Source organism: Solanum dulcamara, chromosome 12 (assembly GCF_947179165.1).
Source record: "Solanum dulcamara chromosome 12, daSolDulc1.2, whole genome shotgun sequence".
Lineage (NCBI taxonomy): Eukaryota > Viridiplantae > Streptophyta > Magnoliopsida > Solanales > Solanaceae > Solanum > Solanum dulcamara.
The window spans coordinates 1,010,067-1,034,451 of NC_077248.1; the positions used below are offsets into that span (position 1 = coordinate 1,010,067).

At 35.6% G+C, this 24,385-nt stretch overlaps 4 protein-coding genes across 6 annotated transcripts; all 4 read right to left on the bottom strand.

Moving 5' to 3' along the window:
- Positions 1-555: 555 nt before the first annotated feature.
- LOC129875893 (FT-interacting protein 3) lies at positions 556-4,318 on the bottom strand. 2 transcript variants are annotated; one of them, XM_055951126.1, is made up of 3 exons: positions 4,071-4,318; positions 3,431-3,492; positions 556-3,294 (listed from the first exon to the last, which is right to left on the bottom strand). In XM_055951126.1, the coding sequence occupies exon 3, from the start codon at positions 3,128-3,130 to the stop codon at positions 809-811; it is 2,322 nt and encodes a 773-aa protein (XP_055807101.1). In that variant the 5' UTR covers positions 3,131-3,294; positions 3,431-3,492; positions 4,071-4,318; the 3' UTR covers positions 556-808. The 2 variants fall into 2 exon arrangements, with proteins under 2 accessions (XP_055807101.1, XP_055807100.1); XM_055951125.1 differs by having other exon boundaries at positions 4,056-4,318.
- A 1,826-nt stretch (positions 4,319-6,144) lies between these two features.
- Positions 6,145-10,618, bottom strand: LOC129875895 (outer envelope pore protein 16-3, chloroplastic/mitochondrial). Its single transcript, XM_055951128.1, has 3 exons — positions 10,523-10,618; positions 7,263-7,610; positions 6,145-6,540 (listed from the first exon to the last, which is right to left on the bottom strand). Exons 2-3 carry the CDS (start codon positions 7,594-7,596, stop codon positions 6,395-6,397), a joined length of 480 nt encoding a protein of 159 aa, XP_055807103.1. The 5' UTR covers positions 7,597-7,610; positions 10,523-10,618; the 3' UTR covers positions 6,145-6,394.
- A 676-nt stretch (positions 10,619-11,294) lies between these two features.
- On the bottom strand, positions 11,295-16,703 carry LOC129875894 (squamosa promoter-binding-like protein 9). The gene is made up of 3 exons (XM_055951127.1): positions 15,890-16,703; positions 12,312-12,451; positions 11,295-12,180 (listed from the first exon to the last, which is right to left on the bottom strand). Exons 1-3 carry the CDS (start codon positions 16,252-16,254, stop codon positions 11,561-11,563), a joined length of 1,125 nt encoding a protein of 374 aa, XP_055807102.1. The 5' UTR covers positions 16,255-16,703; the 3' UTR covers positions 11,295-11,560.
- Positions 16,704-21,700: 4,997 nt separating this feature from the next.
- Positions 21,701-24,385, bottom strand: LOC129875896 (uncharacterized). 2 transcript variants are annotated; one of them, XM_055951130.1, is made up of 2 exons: positions 24,016-24,385; positions 21,701-22,358 (listed from the first exon to the last, which is right to left on the bottom strand). In XM_055951130.1, the coding sequence occupies exon 2, from the start codon at positions 22,322-22,324 to the stop codon at positions 21,917-21,919; it is 408 nt and encodes a 135-aa protein (XP_055807105.1). In that variant the 5' UTR covers positions 22,325-22,358; positions 24,016-24,385; the 3' UTR covers positions 21,701-21,916. The 2 variants fall into 2 exon arrangements, with proteins under 2 accessions (XP_055807105.1, XP_055807104.1); XM_055951129.1 differs by having other exon boundaries at positions 21,701-22,369.

Here is a 24,385-nt window from a genome sequence, read left to right on the forward strand (position 1 = left end):
TTTTCACCATACAAGCTAGTTCTTTTAATAGAATCATATAAAACGTACAGATTTTGTCTTCTTAAGTTGACAAAAGCCACCAACAAAAATATCTTCAAGTTGCATTAATACACAAGTACAATTAAACACTTATAAACAACAAGAAGTAGCTATTTGCAGAATAATACAATAGTACATGTTTTCTAAACCGTAATGCCCTACAACAGATCTAGTGTTTAAGAAAAAAAAATGGTTTAGCATCAACATAAGAAAGGCTTCATCCCTAAGTAAACTAATGATTTATCAACCAAATCAAACATGACTTAGAATTTGTGTGCTATGTAAATGCTTTTAGTCTAGGGTAAGAGTGCAACATGTAATGTGGATTAAATGCATGTCATAGGTTCGAGCGTGTGGTGTGTGAATTAGATTCATGTCATGGGTTCAAACTTCATTGCAGACAAAAGTTCATATCGTGACCACTTAGCCTCATGATTTTTTGGGTTGTCCAAGAAAACCCAAATGGTGGATATCAATATACAACCACATTATGTCAACAAAAAAAACACATCCAAATTGAATAGGGAGTACTTTTGAATTGAGCATTGGGGCTTGTTCAAAACAAAATAACTTGCAAGCTACATGATTACATATGCCAACTTTTTGAAAAACTGGAACAAATAGAAAGCAAACTCACTAGACCTAACAGTTTCACCAGGATCTTACGCAAAATACTAGGACAGCCCCCACAAATTTCTACATAATTTTCGACGATTTAACAGGAAAAAACATAAGGTAGGACAGAGATGATAGCTGTTGAAGGCATGGCTCATAGCATGCAGTCTGTTCTAGCAGGTAACCTTCTGAAGAAACTAAGCGGCACAGATGGAAGCTTGTAGCGGAACCTTGGATGTCTTAATACATAAAATCCGGTCAAGAGCCCCACGGCTTGGAATGGAGTGACATAGAGCACAACGGCAGCAACCAAGCAGAAAATCACGAACAATGATGTTGCTCTAGGGTCCCTCCAGCTCAGCAAAGACTGCAGCCTCTCCCCTTGAGTAGCCAAGTCGCCAACCACGGTCTGAATCCTCCCTGCAATACTTCTTATGCGGTCATACCTCATCCTAATAATATCAGGAGGACGTGAAGTAGGGAAAGTATCAAACTCCTCATCCAACTCATCGGGATGCGCAGTATCAGCACAAGAAAGGCGAGTATCCATGTGAGGAGGATGCCTTGGCCTCCATCTGTAGTACCAAATTCCGATCAGGAAGAGATAGAGGAAAATGGTAGGTAGAATAAGCTCTGGATAAAGAACCAGTATCAAGAACAGGATATGGATCAGAACGGTCGTAATGGGGTTTTTCCAATTGCATATTTGATCAAACCATTTTCCGACAGAAATTACCACACCTAAAACACCCATAATCCTGAAAAAGTTAGCCTTGCTTCTCCTCATGCTCCACATATGAGAAGTAACATCCAACATATACTCTACTATCTCTTTCCTCAAGGGTGGCTCAGCACGACTCAGCCTCAAGGAGACAATCTGAGTGGCTTGGTGCCTCAAGTTGTCCAGCTGACTAACAGTTAACGGATGAAGATAGTGCATTTTGGGTAACAATGGCTGAGAGTACATATGCATCATATTCACCAATGATGAGCAAGTAAATCTCACAGCCAAGTGAATTTCACCCATCTTCTTCACCCCAGTAGGATGCAAGACCAGCAGTGGGTATGAATGTGTGTAGACACGATCAGTTTCAAGAGTCGAAAGACGGATCCTGACCTTTCCAATCCTTGAGTCCCTTGCCCCTCCGGATTTATCTCCTCCTTGCAGATGACAATTATCAAACACACCAATAGTTATAACAGTGCAAGGATCAAATACTTCCCAGGTGTATTGCTCGTTCCACCTAGGAGCAAAGCTATCTATAATTGTCCTTGTCCGCACCCACTTCTGCCCATACTTTGCTACACAATAGGCATCTGTCGTTGCCCGCCCATCCTTCGTTTTCATTGGTGACAGGCCCTGAGCGCTCAGAACACCTACTTCAAGAACACCAATGCTAGATTTCCACAGCTGTTTTGCAGTTGGCCTGAGATCACTACTGTAATGGGTTGACTCATCCAGAACATGGTAGCCTCCTTCCAAACATACTCTCATGTGAATCCGGCTAGCAAACTTGATTTCCTTCTTTTCTCCCTCAACAATAACATGCTTCTCAAGATTAAACCACCTCGTGTTCACAGGTCTATGGTCCAACCTCCTATCCACATACTGCAAAGGAATAGCACACCTCCCAAGGACTTCATCCTTGTTTGGTGCAACTCTGTCTTCCACACTCAAAATCAATGGCTCCTCAAACGGTTCCGCTGCTACAAACATCAGATCCTCATTCCACAAGGGATTGATAGTCTTGCTCATGGAAACTCTGGTCCTCAATGCTTGATTTCCAAGGATGGCCTTGACATAAACTTCTGGAAACCTGCTTTTGTCATTTGGAATCAAGTCTTGAGCCTCGATCACGTTAACTCTTAGGTACCACAATTTTGGCGAGAGGTACACCTTAGACCTTATATTTGCAAGACCATCAGCCCCACTAACAGCTGCAGCATCCGAATGCCAAGCTTCAGGAAAGGCTTCATCAGCTTGATTTCCCATCCAAACAGCCAACATCAACTCACCTTTGACTTTGTTACCATTCCTCTCCTCCAATCTATACCACTGTGGAGCGAGAGGACTGTCTGGGGGAACCCTTTTTGGGATATCATTCAAATCAAACAGAACACGACCCACAAAGTCATCCTTAACAAAATCCTTATCTTTCACAATCACTTCAAGTACAGAAGCCTGAATCCTATCTTTTGAGAAAGCAAACACCTGACTCCACTCAGGATTCGACTTCTTCTCAAAATGACGAGTCGTACCCTTATAGTTCCCGAGCTTAACCTCAACGTAAGGATCAAGACTACCCGTAACATCCTTCGCAGGTAAATCCTTAGCTTTCACCACCCGGACATAAAGATACTGCATTTGCTCAACAAGGTCATATGTGCTAGTGAGCTTATCACCAGTGATCTTCCCTCCACCAAGGTGGGGTTTGGTCTCCTTGAGTGAGAAATCTTCTTGTGGGGGCCTCTGCATTTTCGAGGTCGACGCAACAACACTTGACGCAAAACCTTTGTCAAAAGAACACTCAACACAAAACCCGTTTAGTTCTCCACCAGAATGTAAGACAGTGATCAACAGAAGAAAGACCTCAGCACAGACAACCAGTTACCAGCAAAGAAAACTCCAGAATTATGTTACTGCACCAAAATAATGAACCCAAACAGAGTGTTAAACAAATGTATCCAAAAAGATGAGATGGCAAAATCTTAAGAATGTCGACTATTAGATCTTTGTCACATGAATAACTTAAGAGTTAAAAGTGGGGAAAAGAACCTCTCTAAGGACAATCAGAATAATGCCAAAACCATTCACAGCCAGATCTGAATGCTTCAAACCTTCACAACATCAAAAAAGAAAATAAAAATCAGTTATTTATCCATACGAAACAACAACAACAACAACAACATACCCAGTGTAATCCCTCAAGTGGGGTCTAGGGAGGACCTCGGGTAGGGGGAGAGGTTGTTTCCAAAAAAAAACTCAGCTCAAGTGCAGCACATCAAACTAGTTATAAAAGTAGGAAAAAACAACAACATCGAAATAGCGGAACAATGTGCTATCCGAAACAACAGAAGATAACCAGATATCAAAAGCACGAACTAGACTAATAGAGCAGCGGAAAAAAAACATCTTTAATCAATGCTATGACAAACTGTATACAAAAACTACTCTTACCCACATAAAGAGAAAGTTAACAAAAGCAAAGGCAAAACAAAACCAGTCATTTTAAAGCCAAAAATCTAACCACATTATGCTCAACAGACACCAACAACTACACACCATCCTAGCATTCAACACACAAAACCCAAAAAGCAGGAAAAAGGAAATCATTTTTTTTTATAAAATCCACCTAGTTATACATCAAAAACAAAAACCTATAAAGAAAAAGTGAATGTACCTTGAGGGTTCATACCATCTAAAGGGGAAAGATTGGATTTTTACTGATAAGGTTATCAAGAATGGAGCCTTAAGGAGGAAAAAAGCAAAAGGGGTTTGAGTTTTTGCTCTTTCTTGAACCAAAGTGAAGTAGAAATAGTGTAGTGAGCCACAAAAAAAAAGTGAAAAAGGTAACAAGGTACACAACACAAGAAAGAAAGAAGAAAACAGTGAAGAGGGTATAAGAGAGCTCTGTGTTCTGTCTGATTCCAATGGGGGTAGGGTGGGCGTGGGGGTGGGGGTGGCGTGGGGGGTGGGTGAATCTGCTGAGTTTTTCTCACTTTGTGTGTGTGAATATTTGTGTTTCTGTCTCTATAATTTTAAAAAGTTTTTCATTTGAATTCTCTTTATTTGGGGTGCTATTTGTCTTGTGTTGCTTGACCAGAGGAACCGGGTCGCGCGTGCGAAGAGTATGTCGGGACTTCACACGTGCCAGTCTCATAGTGATTAAATATTTATTCACATCGAATTATTTTTTATAATAATTAAAAAATTATGGAAAAAATGCACTATAACACTTAATCATGATAAATGTGTGTATATGATACATATTTGTATTTATTGTATATAATATTGAGTTTGAATAAACTCTACCGTTTTACAAAGAGATTACTTTGGTTATTGAATTGATTATCATTTTCCTAGTTCATTAATAATAGAAGATATGGTAGATTCTAGCTAATTGTTGTGTTGTCGCTTTTCTTTCATATTTGAATAATTTGTCATAAACTTTCTCTTTTCATCCTTGTTATTTTCTTCAAATATCTTGTCATGAAAATATAAAACGTAAAAGTTCAATAGCGTGAAATTCGAGACATTTATGATTATGATGTAAGAATAAGATTCGATAGTGTCTGACACATAGTTTAGTATCACGTTTATTGTACTACCTCTAATTTGTTTTAAATATTGTTTTTTCCTTACAAATTTGATTCAAAATAAGTGTCTATTAAAAAATTCATCAGTTTTTCTTCAAATATTCTATCATGGAGAATATAAAACGTGAAAGTTCAATCGCGTTAAACTCGAGACATTTATGATTATGATGTAAGAATAAGATTTAGTAGTGTTTGACACATAGGCTAGCATCACGTTTATTGTACTACCTCTGATTCATTTTAATTGTCGTTTTTTCCTAACAAATTTGATTCAAAATTAGCGTCTATTTAAAAATTCATCCTTTTTTCTTCAAATATCTTATCATGGAGTATATAAAACGTGAAAGTTCAATATTGTTAAACTCGAGACATTTATGATTATGATGCAAGAATAAGATTCAATAGTATCTGACACATAATCTAGCATCACATTTATTATACTACCTCTAATTCATTTTAATTGTCGTTTTTCCTTACTAATTTGATTCAAAATAAACGTCTATTTAAAAAAATCAGATGAGTAATAATTACTTTTCTTGAAATTCTCATCTGGATTGAATAACGATTCACGTTATTTTTCAAGAACCCTCTCAAGGATTATTACTCATTTTGATGAAAAATAAAGGGTAATTTAATGAAAGAACTTTTATAATTATTGTTATTAACGGATGCCTTAGACAATATGAGGGAGTATCAATTTAGCATTATTTGGTCAAAATTTTCTTTTTTAAAGTACGAGTGAGCACTTTCTCTTCTATGAATAAATGACCTCTTCATTTATTTTTGTTTAAGAAGTGTTCCATGAAAGCAAGAACATTACCAAGAAAAAAATGAAATAAAATTAAACGAAAGAAAAAGTTTAATTCATTGTCACTACAATAATATTGCTCAGACTCTCAAAAATGGTGTGGCAATGTGTTATATCCTTCAAAAAGGATTGCTTTTGACGGATCCAACACACGCCCAACAATATTTTTGAGAAAGCAAGCATGAGAAGATGCCAGCAATCTCTTCTACGGGATAGCAGTCCACAATAATTTCTTCAGCTACCAAAGGTTCACTTGCAGGCAAATCTAATTTTCCTAATATACAGCAAAACAAAACGAACATTGTGCTTTATTTAATAAGCTTCATTTTGCAAACCATAATTGTCTTATAACAAATCAGAACAACTCTTAAACTGAAATAGAGAAGCCAAAGAGCGTCATAATATCGAACAACATATAGCCCATTAATACATCTGGTCAGGTATTCAAACTCAGTCAAAAATCACCTGTGATGCTAGAAATAGAGTACATAGCATGCTTATTTGCATCATCCTTTCAGGTTAAAGAAAAAAGATAACAACATAAAACAAGAAGGTGCAGTCACATCATTCATAGTGAGCTTTCACCAAGTTGGACTAATTCTGTTCAACTACCAGTCATTCAGCAGCAATTCTTTTCTTCCTAGTGTAAGGATAGTACTCCTTGCCATTGTCAGTTCTTGTGGTCGCGCCTAGTCCATCAATTATACTGGAAGTGACTGCAAGTGCAGCTCCAGCAGAGAGAGCAGTTGGAATACTCCTTCCTACAAGGGTAACAGTCAAATCAGCAAAAATATTTCCCTTGGTATTGCAGTAACATTTGGGTTAGCCTGTTACCAGAGGCAAGGGTATAGAACACCATCAATGAATAATGTACTTAATCCGCATAATTGCCTTTTGCAACTCATGAGATTGTACGCTCACTAAATTCTAAAATTTTGGTTCATGAAAAGTTCATTCTGCACAGGGACATCTATTTATCTGTTCACAAATGCCTGTAGCAGCGGCTGAGTCAAGGGATTACTGCTCTCCGTAGCAAGAGCTGCATAACTATTCTGTGACAGGTCTTAAAAAAGACTCACCCCTGTTTCTTTCAGGAACTAAATAAAATGCCAAGCAAAATGGTTGTGGTCATGTTTAAGAAATCTGTCCATACAGCACATACAAATCCTATGAGAATCAGATTAATGGGAAAAAATAATCTATTTATTGTTTGTGGAGTTAAAAATCTTAATAAGGCATCTAAATAGAGAGGATAAAGGAATTAAAATTAACCAAAACCTTCACTGCAAACCAAGAATACCAGGGCGGGAAATGATGAGAATTAAATAGATGCACCTGTCACAATGCCAATTGAATGCCAGCACTGAAAATAGGCACTACGCTGGATGTGCACCGAGAACAAACCCTTTTTTGTTATAAGAAATCATTCCACAAACACTTTCTCTGATGAAAGGATGTTGTTGGGTGGAGGGAAGGGGATTACCTTTGTAACCCAGCACAGAAGCACCAGCAACGAATCCACCAACTGCTCCATTAATAAAATCTCTTTTCATCCTATAGTTCTGCACCAGCTGTTCTACACCAATATAGACTCCACCAATAGCAGCAAAGGTAAGCCCATGGTTTCCCATCATTTTCAATGTCCGGATCAAACCAGGAAGAGCAACATTTCTCTCAACACGGGGCACATCATGCCAAGTGGCAATAATGGCACCCCAAAGAGTACCAGCAACTAGACCTGAGGTTGCACCTTTCAGTGTTTTCATCCCTGGTGTATCCTCCTCTTCATAATACCTTAGCTCTGCAGCTTCATCCATGATTTTACTAGTTCCTTTACCAAAACACCAGCAAAAAATGTGAAAACAAGATATGCTTGAACTAACAACCAGATACTAAAGGCAAGAGACAGCGAGAAATAGTGTGTGGCGAACACAAATATTTGAAGCAAGAAAACATCTTAGTCCATAAGAAGCAAATGATGAGAAAAACAATGCTCACATAAATTTAGTTCGGTCGTGACCTTATATGCTTACCCAATCCCATATATAATAGAAATCATAAGATTGTGTCTGCGTGTAGGTCCATAGCTACTCATTCTTCCTCAATTTTTCTTACCTGCTACTTGAATTACAAAGTTCTCTATCTGAACAATTCAAATAGATGCACAACGAAACTACTTAATAGCTATGTTGTTCAGACTCTTTAACAATACTGCCTTGGTGCGTGTTGGATCCTCCAAAAGCAGTGCATATTTGGAGGATCCAGTAAGGGCAGTGTTATCAAAGGCGAAAAACGCAAAAAAGCTCTAAGGTCCATTGGGGCTTCAAGCAGAAAGCGCAAATAAAGCATGGCCTTTAATGAAAAAAGGCGCAAAGGGAGAACAAATACAAATATATATGTTTTGTCCAAGACTAATAATTATAAACATGAATGACAAATATATGACCAAAGAAATTGAAAACAAATTATGATAAAGTGAAATATCAATTGCTTAGTATCACTTTTTAGGCTCATTGGCAAGGAAAAGTTAGCCTTAGAACCTTGATGACGACACTGAAACGCACATAAAGCGAGGCAAAGCGCTCAACACGTTTTGAGCCTCGCTTCAGGGCTTAAGCGCGCCTTTGGCTACAATGGGTAAGGGTGTGGCACCTGCCACTATATTTTGGAGAGTCTGAGCAACATACATTAATAGTATTTGGAACTAATCTTACAGCTTTTTTACTTGCGATTAACAGATATCTTTGGAATAAGGAACCTGTTTGCATTCATTTTAACTATTAATCATTCTCAAAAAAGGGCTCGGATGTAATACACTATTCAAGCATTCTTTTAATAGTCTCTAACCAAATCAAGTAGGTTCAACAAAAATGGACAAAGAAGCAGTAGAAGTTCGTGAAAAGCAATGTGACCTTCACATTAAGAAAAGCATCAAAAATCTAAGGCTAGACAATGCTCATTTGATTTTTCAAGACACACGCTATCCATTGGTCACCAAGTTAAGAAATATGCCACTAACCACGCATGATGTACATAGAAACGTATGATAGTTAGAGATAAGCAAAAGAATATGAAGACAACCTATAAGTACATGCTCAAGGAAAGGCAGTGTTCTCTTTTCCTCAAATTGTAACATTTAAGATATGACAGAGACTTATCATTTGAAGCACCTAGTTACTTCAAATTCCATTTTAAAAACATTTATCCAAACAGAGAAATTGAATTAACACATCTTTTCTTCTAAATGCATAATCTCAACTAAAGGATACCATGTCTGTTACATAGGAACCTTTAAAGACAAATAAGGGTTGTATCTTATCTAAATCACCAATCGAAAAATAGAAAACACTCTAGTTCCTTTCAAATGGAGCACATCCTTAGATGCTATATTAGTCCCAAATTAGTTGGAATAGGCCATTTGAATCCTTTGTATTCATTTCACTCCGATAGGGTTCATTTTATTCCAATAATAAATACTTTATCTCTTCTAGGGAAAATTAGGGTACCTACCTCTAAAGCTCCCATTTTATACCAATACTAAATAATTTATCTCTGCTCCTTCTTTTTTTTTGAGAAGGTAACATTTGTGTATATTGACAGGTCAGTACATGGGTTGCACTGAAAGCATATTTACAACAAAATCAAAAGACTGAAAAACTGGCTCACAATCCTAACAAGATCCTAGGATGTCTGTAATTGAGTCAGTATCCTCTAAGTATATTTGTTTGCACCAGAAACAAAAAATTCTAATGCAATTTAGTTTGAACATCTGTAGATTACAATTTTTGCTCTCAAAACATCTTGCGTTCCTTTCCTTCCATATTGTACACAAGATGCAAGCTGGGACAATTCTTCATTTGACTCTGTCTGCAGCCCCTACCCCTGCTTCCTCCAAACTGTATAACAAGTGACTTATTTTGTAGGCATGACCCAGCTAATGCCCCTAAGGCTAACAAAAATCCTCCATAGCTGTGTCGTTATCCTGCATTATAGAAATTGATGACTAACTGCTTCCTCCTACTCTTCGCTCCTTTTTTCAGACTGGTTTGTCATGCTCTCTATAGTATTTTGCTATAGCTTCTCCACTTCGTCATTTCTTTTTTGATCTGCTTTGCATTGCTTTTCCTTGAGCCGAAGTTCTATCGAAAACAATCCCTCTACCTCCCAAGGTAGGGGTAAGATTTGCATACATTATCATCCCTAGACCCCAATCGTGAGATTACACTAGTTATGTTGTTGTTGTTGTACTAGTCACCCTCCTAAAGCTCGAGCTTCTTCAAAGCTCACACTCAGGAATTATATACCTAATTACCTACACCAATATACAAGTTTTTGTGACCAGAACAAAAGGGCTATAGGCAAACAATGAACCTAAAAATAGAAACAATTCCGCTTTAATCTTAACAAGTTAATATCATCCATATGCTAGATTCTATACGAATACAAACTTAGCTCATCAAACAAAAATGCCGAAAGTAAAGAAAATCAAGCGCCAACTAAATAAACTGAAAAACCGCGATCCATTACACAATCCATATAATAAAATGAAGTTCATATTCCATTCAACTGACAAATTGTCTACCACTTCTATGAACCCTAAAATCGAATTACATTACTGAATTTCTCTATTAAATTTTTTTTAAAAAAAGTATAAAATTGAATACAAATAATTCATGTGCTTAATTACAATAAAATTAGCATAGGATTTGTATAGATAGAGAGAGTGAAGCTCAGAGAACTCACCAAGCTGGAAATGGCACTGATCTGTTTCGCGATTTTTGTGGAGAGAAAAGGAAGCGAAGAAGATGGCCTGTGTGCAATATGGGTAATATAATGATCCAATGGATCAATATTGAGACTTCGGCCCAATAAACAATTCTAATGGGCCCATTGTTATTTTGCAATCTAACCCACTTTGATTAGTAGAAATAGCGTTCACTTGCCACTTGTCTTTGGGGTAGTCAAAATCAATCATAGATTTTAAAGTAGAAAAATTGAAAATCTTGAGCTTTGAGAATTACATTTAAACATATATTTTGCTTGTAATAATGACTATTCTTTTTAATTTGAGGATGAAAAGCGGCTATGTAAGAAGTTTAGTTGAATTATTTGCACCATATTGGCCTTTTTAGGCCACTTTTTAAATTATGTCCCCTTAAATTTCTCTAGATTGATTTTCTCCCCACATTGGCATATTGCCAGTAATAATGTTTTTTTTCACATGTAAAAAGGATCATATTCCAATTGGCTTTTTTTTTAAGATTCAACAACGTTCCCTGGAGTGTGATAGGATAGGACGAAATTCTTCCACCCTAAATCAAGGTGTCAGGTTTCAAGCCCTAGAAATTAGAGACTCCTCATAGGGTGTGTTCCCCCCTATAGTGGATCCTATGCAGCACAAATCCGAATCAGTCAAGCCAACGTGTTTCACATACCAAATGACTAAACCAAATAAAAGGCTTAGTAACAACCAACTGTAAGTGTAGAAAGTAAAAATTAGCAAGAGGCATGACTATGGGCGTCATAATGAAGCCTATTTATTGATAAATGTTCAAACTTCATTTACCCCCTTGAATATCATTTAGCAAGAGGAAAAAATCGAAGCAAGTCATCGAACAGTTCAAGAAGAAAACGATAGTCATCTTGAGTCTAGCTAAACATAAATGCACAGAAGTTGCATGATAATAAAGGTCATTCGTCATCAGACAGCCCCGTAGACATCAAACTAGTTAATGAGCAAAATGATCTTACAACCATGATCATAAACGAAGGTTAGGACAATCAAAGAGTCCAGTGCACATTCTGAACAGAAGGATGATAACCCTTAGACTGGTCCAGTTCCATGTATTGTCTTCCATCACCATGCTGAGCCATCCCAAGCTCGCCACAGTAAGGATTATCAGAAGCTTGTAACATTTGACCCAAACCGAGATCAGGAGGCATCTCATGCGAACTGCTGCTAGCTTCATTTCCTTTAAAACCCAATGAAGAGCTTGAGAAGTGATTGGTAGGTGCACCATGGGAACCTGAAGGTTGAATGGTGTGTATCCCATCAATGTGAACTTGGCTGTTAACCCCAAGACTTGGGGATCGATTCCTTGATCCCCAGGACCGATTTGACAGAAGAGAGAGAGCACCACTTGAATCTGAGACTCCAGGAAAATAGTCTCCTGAAGGAACACCAGGATAACTGGTCCTGGTAGCTGAACCTTGCAAAACAAGCTCACTAGCAGCATTTTCAGAGTTATTCAGCCAAGGACGTTGGAGGAACTTCCCTGATGCAGTTGATTGATGATCCCATCCTTGTTCAGAGGCTCTAGTATTTGGCCATGAACTCTCATTGACACTTTGGTGTGAGCTGAAGTCTACCAGAAAGCTTCCGGATCTGCTGCTATTATTTTCTACAAGTTCAAACAAATATTACGAAAGTCAGCCTTAAGTTCTTTCTTTCTAAGAAAGCTTAAATTTTCAAGTATCAACACAAACAAAGAGAGAGAGAGAGAGAGAGAGAGAGAGAGAGGAGCTATCAAACCAAAAATTGATGAAGAAAGATTCCCATAGTGTGTAGAGAAAAGAGATCCAGATGGAGGCTTTCTACGGCGCTCATTATGGCATGCCAATCTCCTGCGGCAACTCCTTTTCCCTTGGTCAAATTCAGGCAATTGATGGAACCTGAACCAAGTACCGAGCAGCTATTAATATCATGAACAAAGGAAGCTATCGAAAAGCCACAAGTTATCTGAGAAGATGAGCTTGCTGACCTCATATAAGACAATTTGGGCTAGTCATTTATCTTGATTCTCAAATCTCTCATTACAAGTATTAAAAAATCCCATTCTAAAAGGTAGAAAAGCTTACTGAAACCCCCCATTCACGATAAATACCTAGCCATACCCGTACATTGATCAAACCAAGCAATTTAACCTTAGAAGTTAAAAATTAAACTGAGAATACACAATACTTTAACCATGGTTAAGTAATAAATGTCTATATGAAAGACACACACCTTGCATTCAGTGGTTTGCTGTAAATATCCGGCACAACTAAATTTCATCACCCAAAACCCATTCAAATAGGTAACATCTAAAACCACGATATCCTAAAATTGTGGAACACAGCTCTAGACACTAACAAGTTTTTCTGCTGTCACAGTAGAAAGTCTACTTCAAAGTCGGCTTTTTCACATAGGCATGACGACGGATTATGAGGTTTCCACAACACAAGCTATACGGCTACCACAAAATTGTCTCAGAATATACAAAGATACATTTATTGATAGTCCTCTCAGTTAATCTTTTGTAATAAAAAATATGACAGTAACTAGTAATGCTTGGTGGTTCAAGTACACTTGTATTATGTTTTGAGTCTAACAAACACACATGAATTGTTTTTTTAAGGCAAGAACAAGTATACAACATACGTGGCGTTTTCTAGTATTGAAGGAAAACAAAAACATAGACACACATATATGTGTAAGACTGACAGACATGAAAGTGTTTTCAAATAGCAATCCATCGCGTCGGTTATAAGACTTAGAGTAAACGAACGATTCAAGCTCCTTACAGAAGGCAGTTCAGCTTATTATCAGAGTTACACTAATGACTGCATTTTGCATACCTACTCAGAATTTCTCAAATTTCAGATATTAGAGTCCTTACATGCTATCAAGACCAAATTATTGACCTTATATGAGTTGATGGGATTTATGAACTACAAAACTTTTTACATCAAAAAGGTGCATAGCTCGAAAATTTCATGACTAATATCACTTACTAAATATCACCTAATAAATATTGTGAGAGATGCCTATAGTAGGGACCAAAATTTTGATTTGAGACCATTGCCAATGGCAAATTAGTACCTCGACAGTTATTAAACACCACAGTTATATCTAACAACCATATATGCAAATTTCAGGTATTCATAGGATTCTCACACCATCAATGCACCACAGAGGGACTTCAGTACTTCTGTTAGGGCAAAAAATTCGTATTACATGGACAGACATAGAAACATGTTTATTTTTTTGACAGATAACATAGAACATATTAATTTGGTGCCATTCTTGGTGGTTCTAATCTTTTTGTTGTTCAATGCACTTTATTCTAGTGTTCAGCTCAATATTTTGTTTAAGAAATCTTTAGCATGTGAATGAAGTTAACCAAATCGAAAAGGATTATACAATTTTTATTTCCGTAGTATAGTGGACATAATGTGCTTAACAACCATAGAGACCAGAGTAAGAAATTCAACATTAGCAAGCGGCTTTAAGTCACCAAGGAGAAAAATATAACTCTAAAATAGTACCCAATATTCTTATCTGAAAAGCTAGCGAGGCATGACATAATGGCAACTAATATAGCAGTGAATCTGCTTCCGACAATATGCTGCCCTTTATCTTCTAGCAAAAATTAACTCAACAGGATAAACATGGAACTCGTGATAACAATTACCAATGTTTCTGTATAGATAGTAGTAAGACCCCGGAATTCCCGAGCACATCTTTGATGTGACTTGAAACGTATTATAAACTTGAAATGGTAAAAGGGTTGTGTTAAAACATTGGTTTATAGTGATGGTGATTGAAGAAGTCCATGGGGAGTAAGAAAGATTAACAACTAAAGAGAAGGACCAAAAAAAAAAATTAAACGAATGAGACATGACTTCAGAAGGTATCCATTCTTTAATGATCCTTGAATCACAGTTTCCCATCTTTGATGTATAATTTTGCGAACAATGGAAGTTGAAGCCAAGAAGATAAGCAGAGTCAAATAAAAATCAGAAACTGAGGATACGCTATGCCTTTAGATTTAGTAAAGGCAAAAGCTTAAAGAAGATGAGGAACTTTTCTCTTACTTGCCTCCACTAGAGAAGAAGGGAAGTTTCAGTCCTCATGGCAGTTACAAGCATCCCCGGCCTTCCTGAAAACTAAAAAGCAAGAGAAAGAGGACAGATAAAGGTTGGTCGGAAAGAAAGAGAATGCTTTCCTTTGCAGATTGTCTGCCACTATACCTACTACCATGTCTAGAGAAGAAAGACATCAACCTTCTTTTCCAACTCAAACACAATGCTCTCAAACATACTCCCTCCAAATTTAATTTGTTTGTCTTCCTTTCCTTGTTAGTCCATTTTAAAAAGAATGTCCTTAACTTTTTGGCAATCTTTACTTCTATCTTCCCACATGGCATGTTTAAAATCTCAAAATTAAAGGACATTTTGGTACATTCTACATATCTTTAGTTTAAAACCACAAGATTCAAAAGTTTAAGCTCCGTGTCAGGTCAAAACCAGACAAACAAAATTGAAACGAAGAGAGTAAAACCTTTTGAAGTTGACAAATGCAGTTGATTTGTTGATATACACCAAATGACAAAGAGATACATGATTCTTCAAGTTCTTGAATAATCTCCTATTATTTGTTTCCTCTTCCTTTCCTTAAATGTAAGAAAACAAACACACATTGCTTCTGCAAAGTCATCTAGATGAAGCAGAAAAGCGCCAAGAAATCTTAAAATCCAAACTCAGTCAATAATATAAACAAGAAGCTATAACAGAACATTCACAAAATCCATTGTCATATTTAAGTACAGTATCTCAGATTAATAAGTTTCAAAATGTTATTGGATTTAGGGGATAAGGAATGAATGACACCAGAATTAGCCAAAAACCACCTCTACTTTAACTAGCCCAACCAACTAAATTATAACTAATAGTCAGAACAATCCTTACAGCAAACAATCAGCACAATGATTTAACAAACCCACAATAGTCAACTCTTTCCACCAAACAAGTATATAAACAACTATATGCACAAGAACCACTAGTCCATAAGTCATACATACAAAAACAAAATTGCCAGCATAACTCATACTATATAAAAATATAAGGCAAGTTCATCAGGCAAGTATTGTCCAAGTCCATATAAGTAGACCATTGGTCCATCTAGACTCTAACACACTCTAACACTATAAAAAGTGAGTTATACACACCTGTTGTGCATGTTCTGTATCTGCCTATTGACACAGGCACACAGCTATATATATAACCAGTTCATAAATACTTCTCTAAAAACAGTTTAGTATTATAGCAAATATGGAAAATTAAGCTGACCTGCTACACTGTTGACAAAACCTCTGTTCAAGACCAGCAACAACAACAGTAGGAGACTTAGAGTGCATACCACAAACTTTATGCCTAGAATAGTAAGCCTTAGCATCACTCAGATCTGCCTGACAACCTTCAACTTGACACCTAGGTGGCTGACCACCCTGCACCAACCCACCCCTCCCCCTCTTAGTCGTAGCCGGAGCCGGTGACAGGTTCCCATCTCCGGTCACCGGCGATGACCCACTTCCATTCTTGACCTGAACTCCAACACCCACATTACCAAAGTAGATTTTCTTACCAAACTTCAAACCATTCAAAGAATCAGATGAGCTTGAATTACTAGAAGAAGAAACTGAACCCAGTTCCATTATTGGGTCAAAATCATACTAATAGAAACTGTACCCATATGAAGGAAAAACAAGATATTTTTGAAAAAGATCACTTTTTTTTGTTTCTTTATTTGTATATTTGGGGTTATCTCGATATGGTTATTGTTAAATTTTGTGCATTTTTGAGTATATAGAGGTAGTAAAGAAAAGAAAAGAAAGAAGGAGAAAGAAAGGGTAGTAGTGAGATTTTCTTTTTTTGCTTTCTTTGTTTGGGGCATTGTGAAAAGTAGCCACCTGACAATGGGCCATGATGCCAGCTTGGGAGGTTGTGCAGGTACCCCATTTGCTCTGAAGAGACTGTCAAATAATGGAGGTGAGAGCAGAGCAAAGAAAAGAAAGAAAGAAAGAGGGAAGAGAGAGCTTTTGAGGAGTTCACAGCAGCTTTACAACTCTGCTGCTTTTTGGGGTCACTAACTCCCAACTGCCATGTTATATAAAACACAATTTTCAGGATTTTCTTCATATGAACTCGAGTTCTCATTAAGAATCAAATACAGATATTATTAAATTCATTAGAATTCAAAATTTCTAGTATTACTATATCATGACCCATATTAATAATAAATTCAAATTTCACTGCATAAAATTTATTCTAATTCAAAACTTCTAGTTAAGAATACAGGATCTTGTATATCTAGCAATTTTTAGTGGTCATTTTTTTAGGATTGGCATTCGATTCTTTAGTTCGATTTGATTATTCGATTTTGAAAAAGTGTGCACTGAATATCGAATCGGACTAATTTAATTCATTCGATTTTTTCAATTTCGATTCAATTTGGTTCGATATTTTTAAAATAATTTTTTTGGTGCGAATGAAAAATAAAATAAGAACAAAATCAAAGTATAAGACAATTAAAAAAATTAAAATCATACTAAGTAATGATGTGTCTTATCATGAAACACTTACTGTGCTTGAAAGACAATATTATCTTTGTCAACAACACTCTACCTTCAACTATTACTTGAGTACAATAAGGATGAAGACGTGTTCCTTTACACGGTGTACATTGACAAAAATATGTTTGGATTTCTTTTAGAAATTAATATTTGAAGTTAGCTATTTGAATTGTAAATTTGTTGTTACTTTGTTCATGAATAATTTAATTGCTTGTTGACTTTTGTTTTTTGATTAACGAAATGTTCATATATATACTTATATAATTTAAATGTGCACTGAGAACAATTTGATGATAGTTTGCAAACTTTCAATATTTTTCTCCAAAGTTTCTCTGATTTTCTCTTGGCTTGCTTCATGATGTTATGATATTTTTTTTGGTCACATAGAAGCTCCTTATTTATAGTGATAAGAATAAAAACGTTTATGATAACAATAAAAACATTTAGTATGAGTTGATCATTGTTTGAATTACAAATTTATATAATAAATTTTCATTCGATTAATTAAAATATCATTTATATACTTAACAAGCTGATTTGACTTGATATGCCACATGACTCGACTTTAGACATATTTGTATTGCCTACTTAATTTATCTTGAAGTCACATATTTTATTTGGCATGAATTTAAGATGGACTAATAGCCACTTATACAATAATTTTAGAGCTTCTAAATTTTTTTGAGTAGAAATTTGAATTAGTTTTTCACACAACACATGTATATGAAATAAAATTGGGGCCCTTTTGCTTTTCTTTCATTTATTATTTCCATCTGTCATCTTGATGTAAATGTTATTGATGGAATTTGTTTCACACTTTTGCCCAAACACTTCTCTCTCCAAAAGATACTTTGCATTTTTAATCCCCATTTATTTCTTGTAATCCCAATTTTCCCCTAAAGTTTTGGGAGAGGAAAAGGAATACCTTTAGCCTTCTTTTTTTTTCCCAAGTCCAATAAGCATTTTCCAGCAAGGAAAATCATGTCAGTAATTTTTTTGGACCAAACTTTAACAGGGGATATTTTTAACTTTTTTTCATAATTTCTAAGAGAAGTTGGTTGTTTATAATTATACCAATACTCATCTTATTTAGTAGGAAAAAAGTTAAAAGGACCTCAAGGTTATTTTTGTTGTTTTCAATGTTTTATCCGAAAATAACTAATTTGTATTATTATTTAAACCATCCGAAAGAAATAACTTATTTCGATATCAATTACTAATTCTAATTTAATATATCTCAAAATTAGTAGCCATATAAACAATAAATCAATACTAAATCTTCATCTCAAAACTATTTAGGGTTTGTCAGCATACAAAACGATCACTTCCAATGACACAATTGCCAGTAAGTAAAAAAGTTGAAGTTGGAAAAAAGCTATAAAATTATTTGCTACTGTTGTTTTATCTTTTTAATAGACAAATTACCCTCAAGTAGAGGCCAATAATGCAAATAAGGTGAAATAAAGTGCCATGTGCTTTGGGCAAAAACTAAAAGGATATTTGTGCATCCAAAATATACTATTCATGATTAAACCATTTGATTTATACATTTATTTGTTTCTTATAATTAAAAAATTTATGAAAACAAAACACCTGTATGGGTGAGACCAACAGGTAGGAATTGAGGTTTAATGAAAATAAAAGACCTAAAACTGTTTTGTTTAATTTTAAAAATGCCACGTAATTTTAAAAGTCACCTCACACATTTTTTTCCCTCTAATTTACGTCAATCATATGTTGTTAAGAGCTAATTACATTATTTTTTTATTTTTTTTAAATTATAAAAATTCCTTAAAATTTATAAATTTTGGATAGTACTTTCGGATACATCAATAGTCGTCCGAATACATAGGGGAGGAATGTATCCGAGAGAGGAGGGGTGCATCCGAGAGGGGGATATATATGTATCAGCGAGAGGGGAGTGATGTATCTAAAAAGGGATTTTGATTTTTTTTAAAATGATTAAAAAAAATTAAAATTATGATAAAATAAGATATGTATTTAAATAATTTTTTTTTTCTGCTCCACCCAAGTAAAAAAAACAATCTCTCTTTTATTTAGACCCAACCAAAACTCATTTTATAATAGAATAGAAAAGGATTGTTTTTTTTTTCATTTGGATCGGATTTGAAGGGGTTAAAAAAAAAAAAGAATGAGGTGGTGGTATCACACCTTCTCAAAGAAATCGTACGTGACACTTTTGCATCATACGGAGCTATTCCGAAAACAAAATCCTTCCCTTTCCTTTAACCAATGGTTAGATTCGCTTTACAGTTAAAATGAGACGGAGAAAATAGTAAATTTTAAAGATCTAACTCCAAAATTAACTTTTTATAACAGAATCCTAGAACTTTTTTCTTTTTTGAAAAGAAAAGACGGGGAATAAGTCTTTTGGGGACACCAAATCACAAGGCAGAAGCAAAAAAAATCTGAGTAGTGGAAAAAGCATGTGTTTATATAGTAAAACATACATATTCACTGTGGACTCATTTCATAGTTTCAAGTGCTTTTCTGGGAAATTGATGCTGTAAAACGTGTGTGTCTGGGTATCTGTGTGCAGGCCTCCAAAGCACACACCAATTTTATTTACTTTTTATAATCGTGATGTTTGAGTCAATTTATTTGTATTTCGATTAATTTCGCGAAATATTTTCCATTAACAATAAATATCAGATAATTCAGTCTTCCAACCCTAGAACAATAGAAAGTAATCACCAAATGTTTTTTTCTACTGTGATTATACCAAAAACCTCATGATATTAAACACACGTCATCGTTAATCACCACCCTACACTATTGGGTGTCACACACCAAACAATTATATTTGCCCTTTTATTATTAAGAAAATAAATAAATTATTTTATTGATTCATATACGTCCTAGACGTTATATAACTGGATCGAATTTGCTTTTTCTCCGTTGACGTTATACTTAGTGTCAGGAGACCTTGTGAACTGTTATTACTGTTCCATTCTTTTAGTATATATGCTATGTGTATGTGGTGTTGGATTCTTCACTTTCGTATTTTGTGTTTACAATTGCTTTGAATTGCTTCCTTTTCTATATTTGAGTCAACTCCATACTCCATTGAGTTTCGAAGCTAGAAACAACAGATTTCTAGATTATCAAATTAACGAAAAACGACTAATCAAGTTTCAGAAACCTAACAGGAAGAGCAAAACTGAATCAAGCAGTTACAATACTCTACTTAGTCCAGGTTCTTTTCAGAAAGAAAGTAACTTGGCCCAAGTTCTTGATCATGTAACTCCTATCTTTTTCAAACACAAAACGAGGAGAACAGCTATACAAGAACATCACAATCACCTCGCAAACCCAAACAACAACATACCCAATGTGATCTCGCGAGTAAGGTCCGGAGAGAGTAGAGCATGCGCAGACCTTACTGATACCTTGTAGAGGTAGAGGTAGAGATATTACCACAAGTGCTTCTGCTAAGTAGCATATCGCGAATTACTTACAAAAACACCTGATTGCTGCAGTAAATCACAACTAGTCCTCTAACTAGGACATTCTCATAGAACAGTAGAACATGCAGAGACACTAACACTAAAATTCAGCTCATGAGAAATTGACAGTGTCATCTTAGTTTCATGAGCCAATTCACGTCGTCTCTGATCCTTGCATTAAAATTCAACTCAAGAAGCATTCTCTAGAGCTCTCGCCCTCAAAATTTCTTTCTTCCTCTAATACAACATCACAAAAATAAATAAATGAAGATGAGAGTATCATCTTAGTTTTCCAGTAAAGGAGCAACTGCTTCACGTCATCTCTGATGCAAAGGCCGGAAAAGGGAGAAACAAATACAAAGTAAATAAAAAGTTTTAGAGCAAGTATGTGCTGTGTTTAGATTTGAGTAGGACCAAATTTATATTTTAGCTGAGCCATATCCATCAACAGTCAGAAAGACTAGCTAGAGATCAGCAGAATATCAGTTGTCCCGAGAGTATTTGTTCCTCAAATAGAGTTATGTTTTACATACTTCAAGCAGAACCATGATCCCGCAAGTTGAAGTGCTTCAGCACAAAGGCTTTGACATGAGGTATGAATGAAAAATTAGATACTCACGAGTCATATCTTACAAACAGAAGCTTGTTTTCACTGGTTGAGGAACTGCTGTTAGAGAGTACATATATTAGGCAATCGAAAGTGCATAAGACTGCATGAAGCAAAGCCATAGTATCAAAGAGATAAGCAAGATGGTATTCACAATTGTATCAGGTAAAACAGCTTCCAGTTTTATGTACGATAAAGTTGATGGGATTAAATGTCAGTGAGAAAAGTAAAAGGTTATAATGATACTAACTCAAGTTCCAATAAGCCCGTCCTCTTTGATTCTGCACATCAAAAAGTGGCCTTCTTCCAGCTTCATTCACCAGCTCAGTCATTGGCTGCAGGAGTTCTTTCTGGTCATTAGCAGTTATACACCAAGAGGCCTACTCATGCTTGTTGAGTATATGCATTCAAATGATAGATAAAGAACTTCTAAGTCAAACAAGCGCACCATACATGGAGAAATATCATACTGGATATTGATGACACATGCAAAATGAGAGAATTGTCAAAGGGATTTAGCAGCAATACATTCAACAAAACTAAACTTGCTGCAGAAATCATCACAAAATTTAAGTTGAAATTTCCAAAAAGAAGAAATTATAACAGGACTAAAATAGATAAGCACATGTAAATAATCATAAAGTCAGTTCTCAATCACAAAGAGGACCCTTCATCTGCACTCAACACCAACTTCGGCAGCCCGTCTAGGCTTGTTTTTCCTTCTGCTTCCATTCGGTCTGAATCCAACCGACTTTATTAAGTCATTAGAGTTAGTTTTAGTTCCAACTCCATTTTCCTCTTTCACAGAATCCATATTTTCCATGACTTGGGAAGGTCTCTTCCTCTTCTTTCCATCTTCAGCTACTTGGTTCTTGATATCTTTATTCAAGACGGAACCTTTTGTATTCTCGCTATCATCTTCATCATCCACTACCTTCTCAACTCCTTCCTCCTCCTCTATTTCATCCTTTGGTTTCTGTGGTCTTCCCCTTCTCCTCGCTGGTATCTTCTCTTCTTCACCACTCACAAGATCCTCACGAACAGATTGCTTCTTTGTCTTTCCTCTTCCTCTACCCATTTTTCAAATAAGAAAACTTTGCTGGTGAAGATTCCTGCAATAAATCTGAGTTTCAGAGGTATTAAACTCAAACACACCAATAGAAACTGAAAGTTTTTCTGAATAAAATGAAATAAACACCAATGGATTAGAGAGAACCAACACAATTTTACATATGGGAGGATGGAGTTAGGCACATTAAACGAGTTCTGGTGAAGAGGATCCCGGATGAAATCATTCACCAATAACAACAACAAAGACACAACTTTATCTTCTACATTATCCTATACTCAAAATTAAAGTGAAAACGTAGCGAAATACAAACAAACAAAAGTATGTCTTCACACTCAGTAGTTCGGCTCATTAGAACTGTTCTGTTGAAGAGGATCCCAGATGAAATCATTCGCTAATAAGAACAATAAAGATTACAACTACTACAGCATCCTATTCTCAACTAAACCAAATACAAACAATATGAGAAATGAGATTTGTCCCAAACGAACAAAATTACGTATTCACACTCACCCTCAAGTGAAAACAGGACAAAAAATACTGAGAACGATTTCAAACAAGAATCCTTCACAAATTACTCATATACAACAACTCAAGCAAACTAAAGCCACTAGTGAAAGAAAAGAAACTGATCTGTATTCCAGATAAACTTACAATAAACAAAAGAAAATAAAATCATTAAAAAAACACAAACTTTCACCATATCAGACATTCAGTAAACAACCAAAACAAAACATGCTTGAAGCTATTAACAACACAAGAAGAGCAAGTGTGTAACTGTAACCCCATGATAGCTTCACACACATCAACAAACAGATAGATATCTCCCCACAGATATATTTGTTGAACAAAAAAAAAGATACTAATTCATAAAAAGACTGAATCGATTAACCCACAAACAAGAAACTATAAAGCTATTTGTTCTGATGCTTTCTTTGGTAATAGAAACATTTCAGAAAAACTCAAACTTTCACCATATCAGACACTTTGTAAACAACCAAAACAAAACATGCTTAAACCTATTAACAATACAAGAAGAGCAAGTGGGTAACATCATGATAGCTTCACACATATAAACATACAGATAGATATCTCCCCACAATATATTTGTTGAACCAAAAAAAGACACTAAATCATAAAAAGATTGAATCTTCTGATTAACCCACAAACAAGAAACTATAAAGCTATTTGTTCTGATGCTTAGGGGATAGAAACATTACAGAAAAACACAAACATTCACTCGGCAAACAACCAGAACAAAACATGCTTGAAGCTATTAACAATATAAGAAGATTAAAAGAGTAACCCCGTGATAGTTTCACACACATCAACAACAGATAGATATTCATAAAAAGATTGATTCTTTAGATAAACCCACAAACAAGAAACCAAAAAGCTATTTGTTCTGATACTTTGGGAATAGAAACATTAAAGAAAAACACAAACATTCACCATACCAGACATTCAGTAAACAACCAAAACAAAACATGCTTGAAGCTATTAGCAATACAAGAAGAGTAACTGAGTAACTCCATGATAGCTTCACACATATCAACAAACAGATAGATATCTCCCCACAAATATATTTATTGAACAAAAAAAAAAGACACCAAATCATAAAAAGATTGAATCTTTCGATTAACCCTCAAACAAGAAACTATAAAGCTATTTATTCTGATGCTTTGGGAATAGAAACCTACCAAAATGAAAATGATTTTTCAAGAAACAGACACCATTCCCATCCTTAACCAAACCACATCCTTTAAAAAACTATCAAACCAATACAACATAACCCCAATACTCAGAAGAGTCTTTTTGTATTAAAGGGTAAAAAGTTCTTGAAACTGAGGAACCTAAAGAAAAAAAATTGATCTGAGAGAAAATATTGGAAATTCAGATCAGAAAAAAATAGAAAGTACTGAAAAGTTTAACATGTGAGTAGAGTTACGAGGAGAAGAATCTCTGCCATTAGAGGTTCAGAGCAGTGGGGAAAATAAGCTGAGGCAGAAGAGGCAAAGCCAAAGAAGACTGAAGAAGTGAAAGAGAGAAAAATGGGACAGTAGTAGTAAT

Coding starts and splice junctions, on each gene's coding strand:
- LOC129875893 (XM_055951126.1), bottom strand. CDS start 3,130: ATGCAGAGGCCCCCACAAGAAGATTTCTCACTCAAGGAGACCAAACCC.
- LOC129875895 (XM_055951128.1), bottom strand. CDS start 7,596: ATGGATGAAGCTGCAGAGCTAAGGTATTATGAAGAGGAGGATACACCA. Junction 6,541..7,262: donor TTCTGTGCTGGGTTACAAAG/GTAATCCCCTTC, acceptor TTACCCTTGTAG/GAAGGAGTATTCCAACTGCT.
- LOC129875894 (XM_055951127.1), bottom strand. CDS start 16,254: ATGGAACTGGGTTCAGTTTCTTCTTCTAGTAATTCAAGCTCATCTGAT. Junction 12,452..15,889: donor TTTTGTCAACAGTGTAGCAG/GTCAGCTTAATT, acceptor TACTTGGTTCAG/GTTCCATCAATTGCCTGAAT. Junction 12,181..12,311: donor TCTTTCTTCATCAATTTTTG/GTTTGATAGCTC, acceptor TTGAACTTGTAG/AAAATAATAGCAGCAGATCC.
- LOC129875896 (XM_055951130.1), bottom strand. CDS start 22,324: ATGGGTAGAGGAAGAGGAAAGACAAAGAAGCAATCTGTTCGTGAGGAT.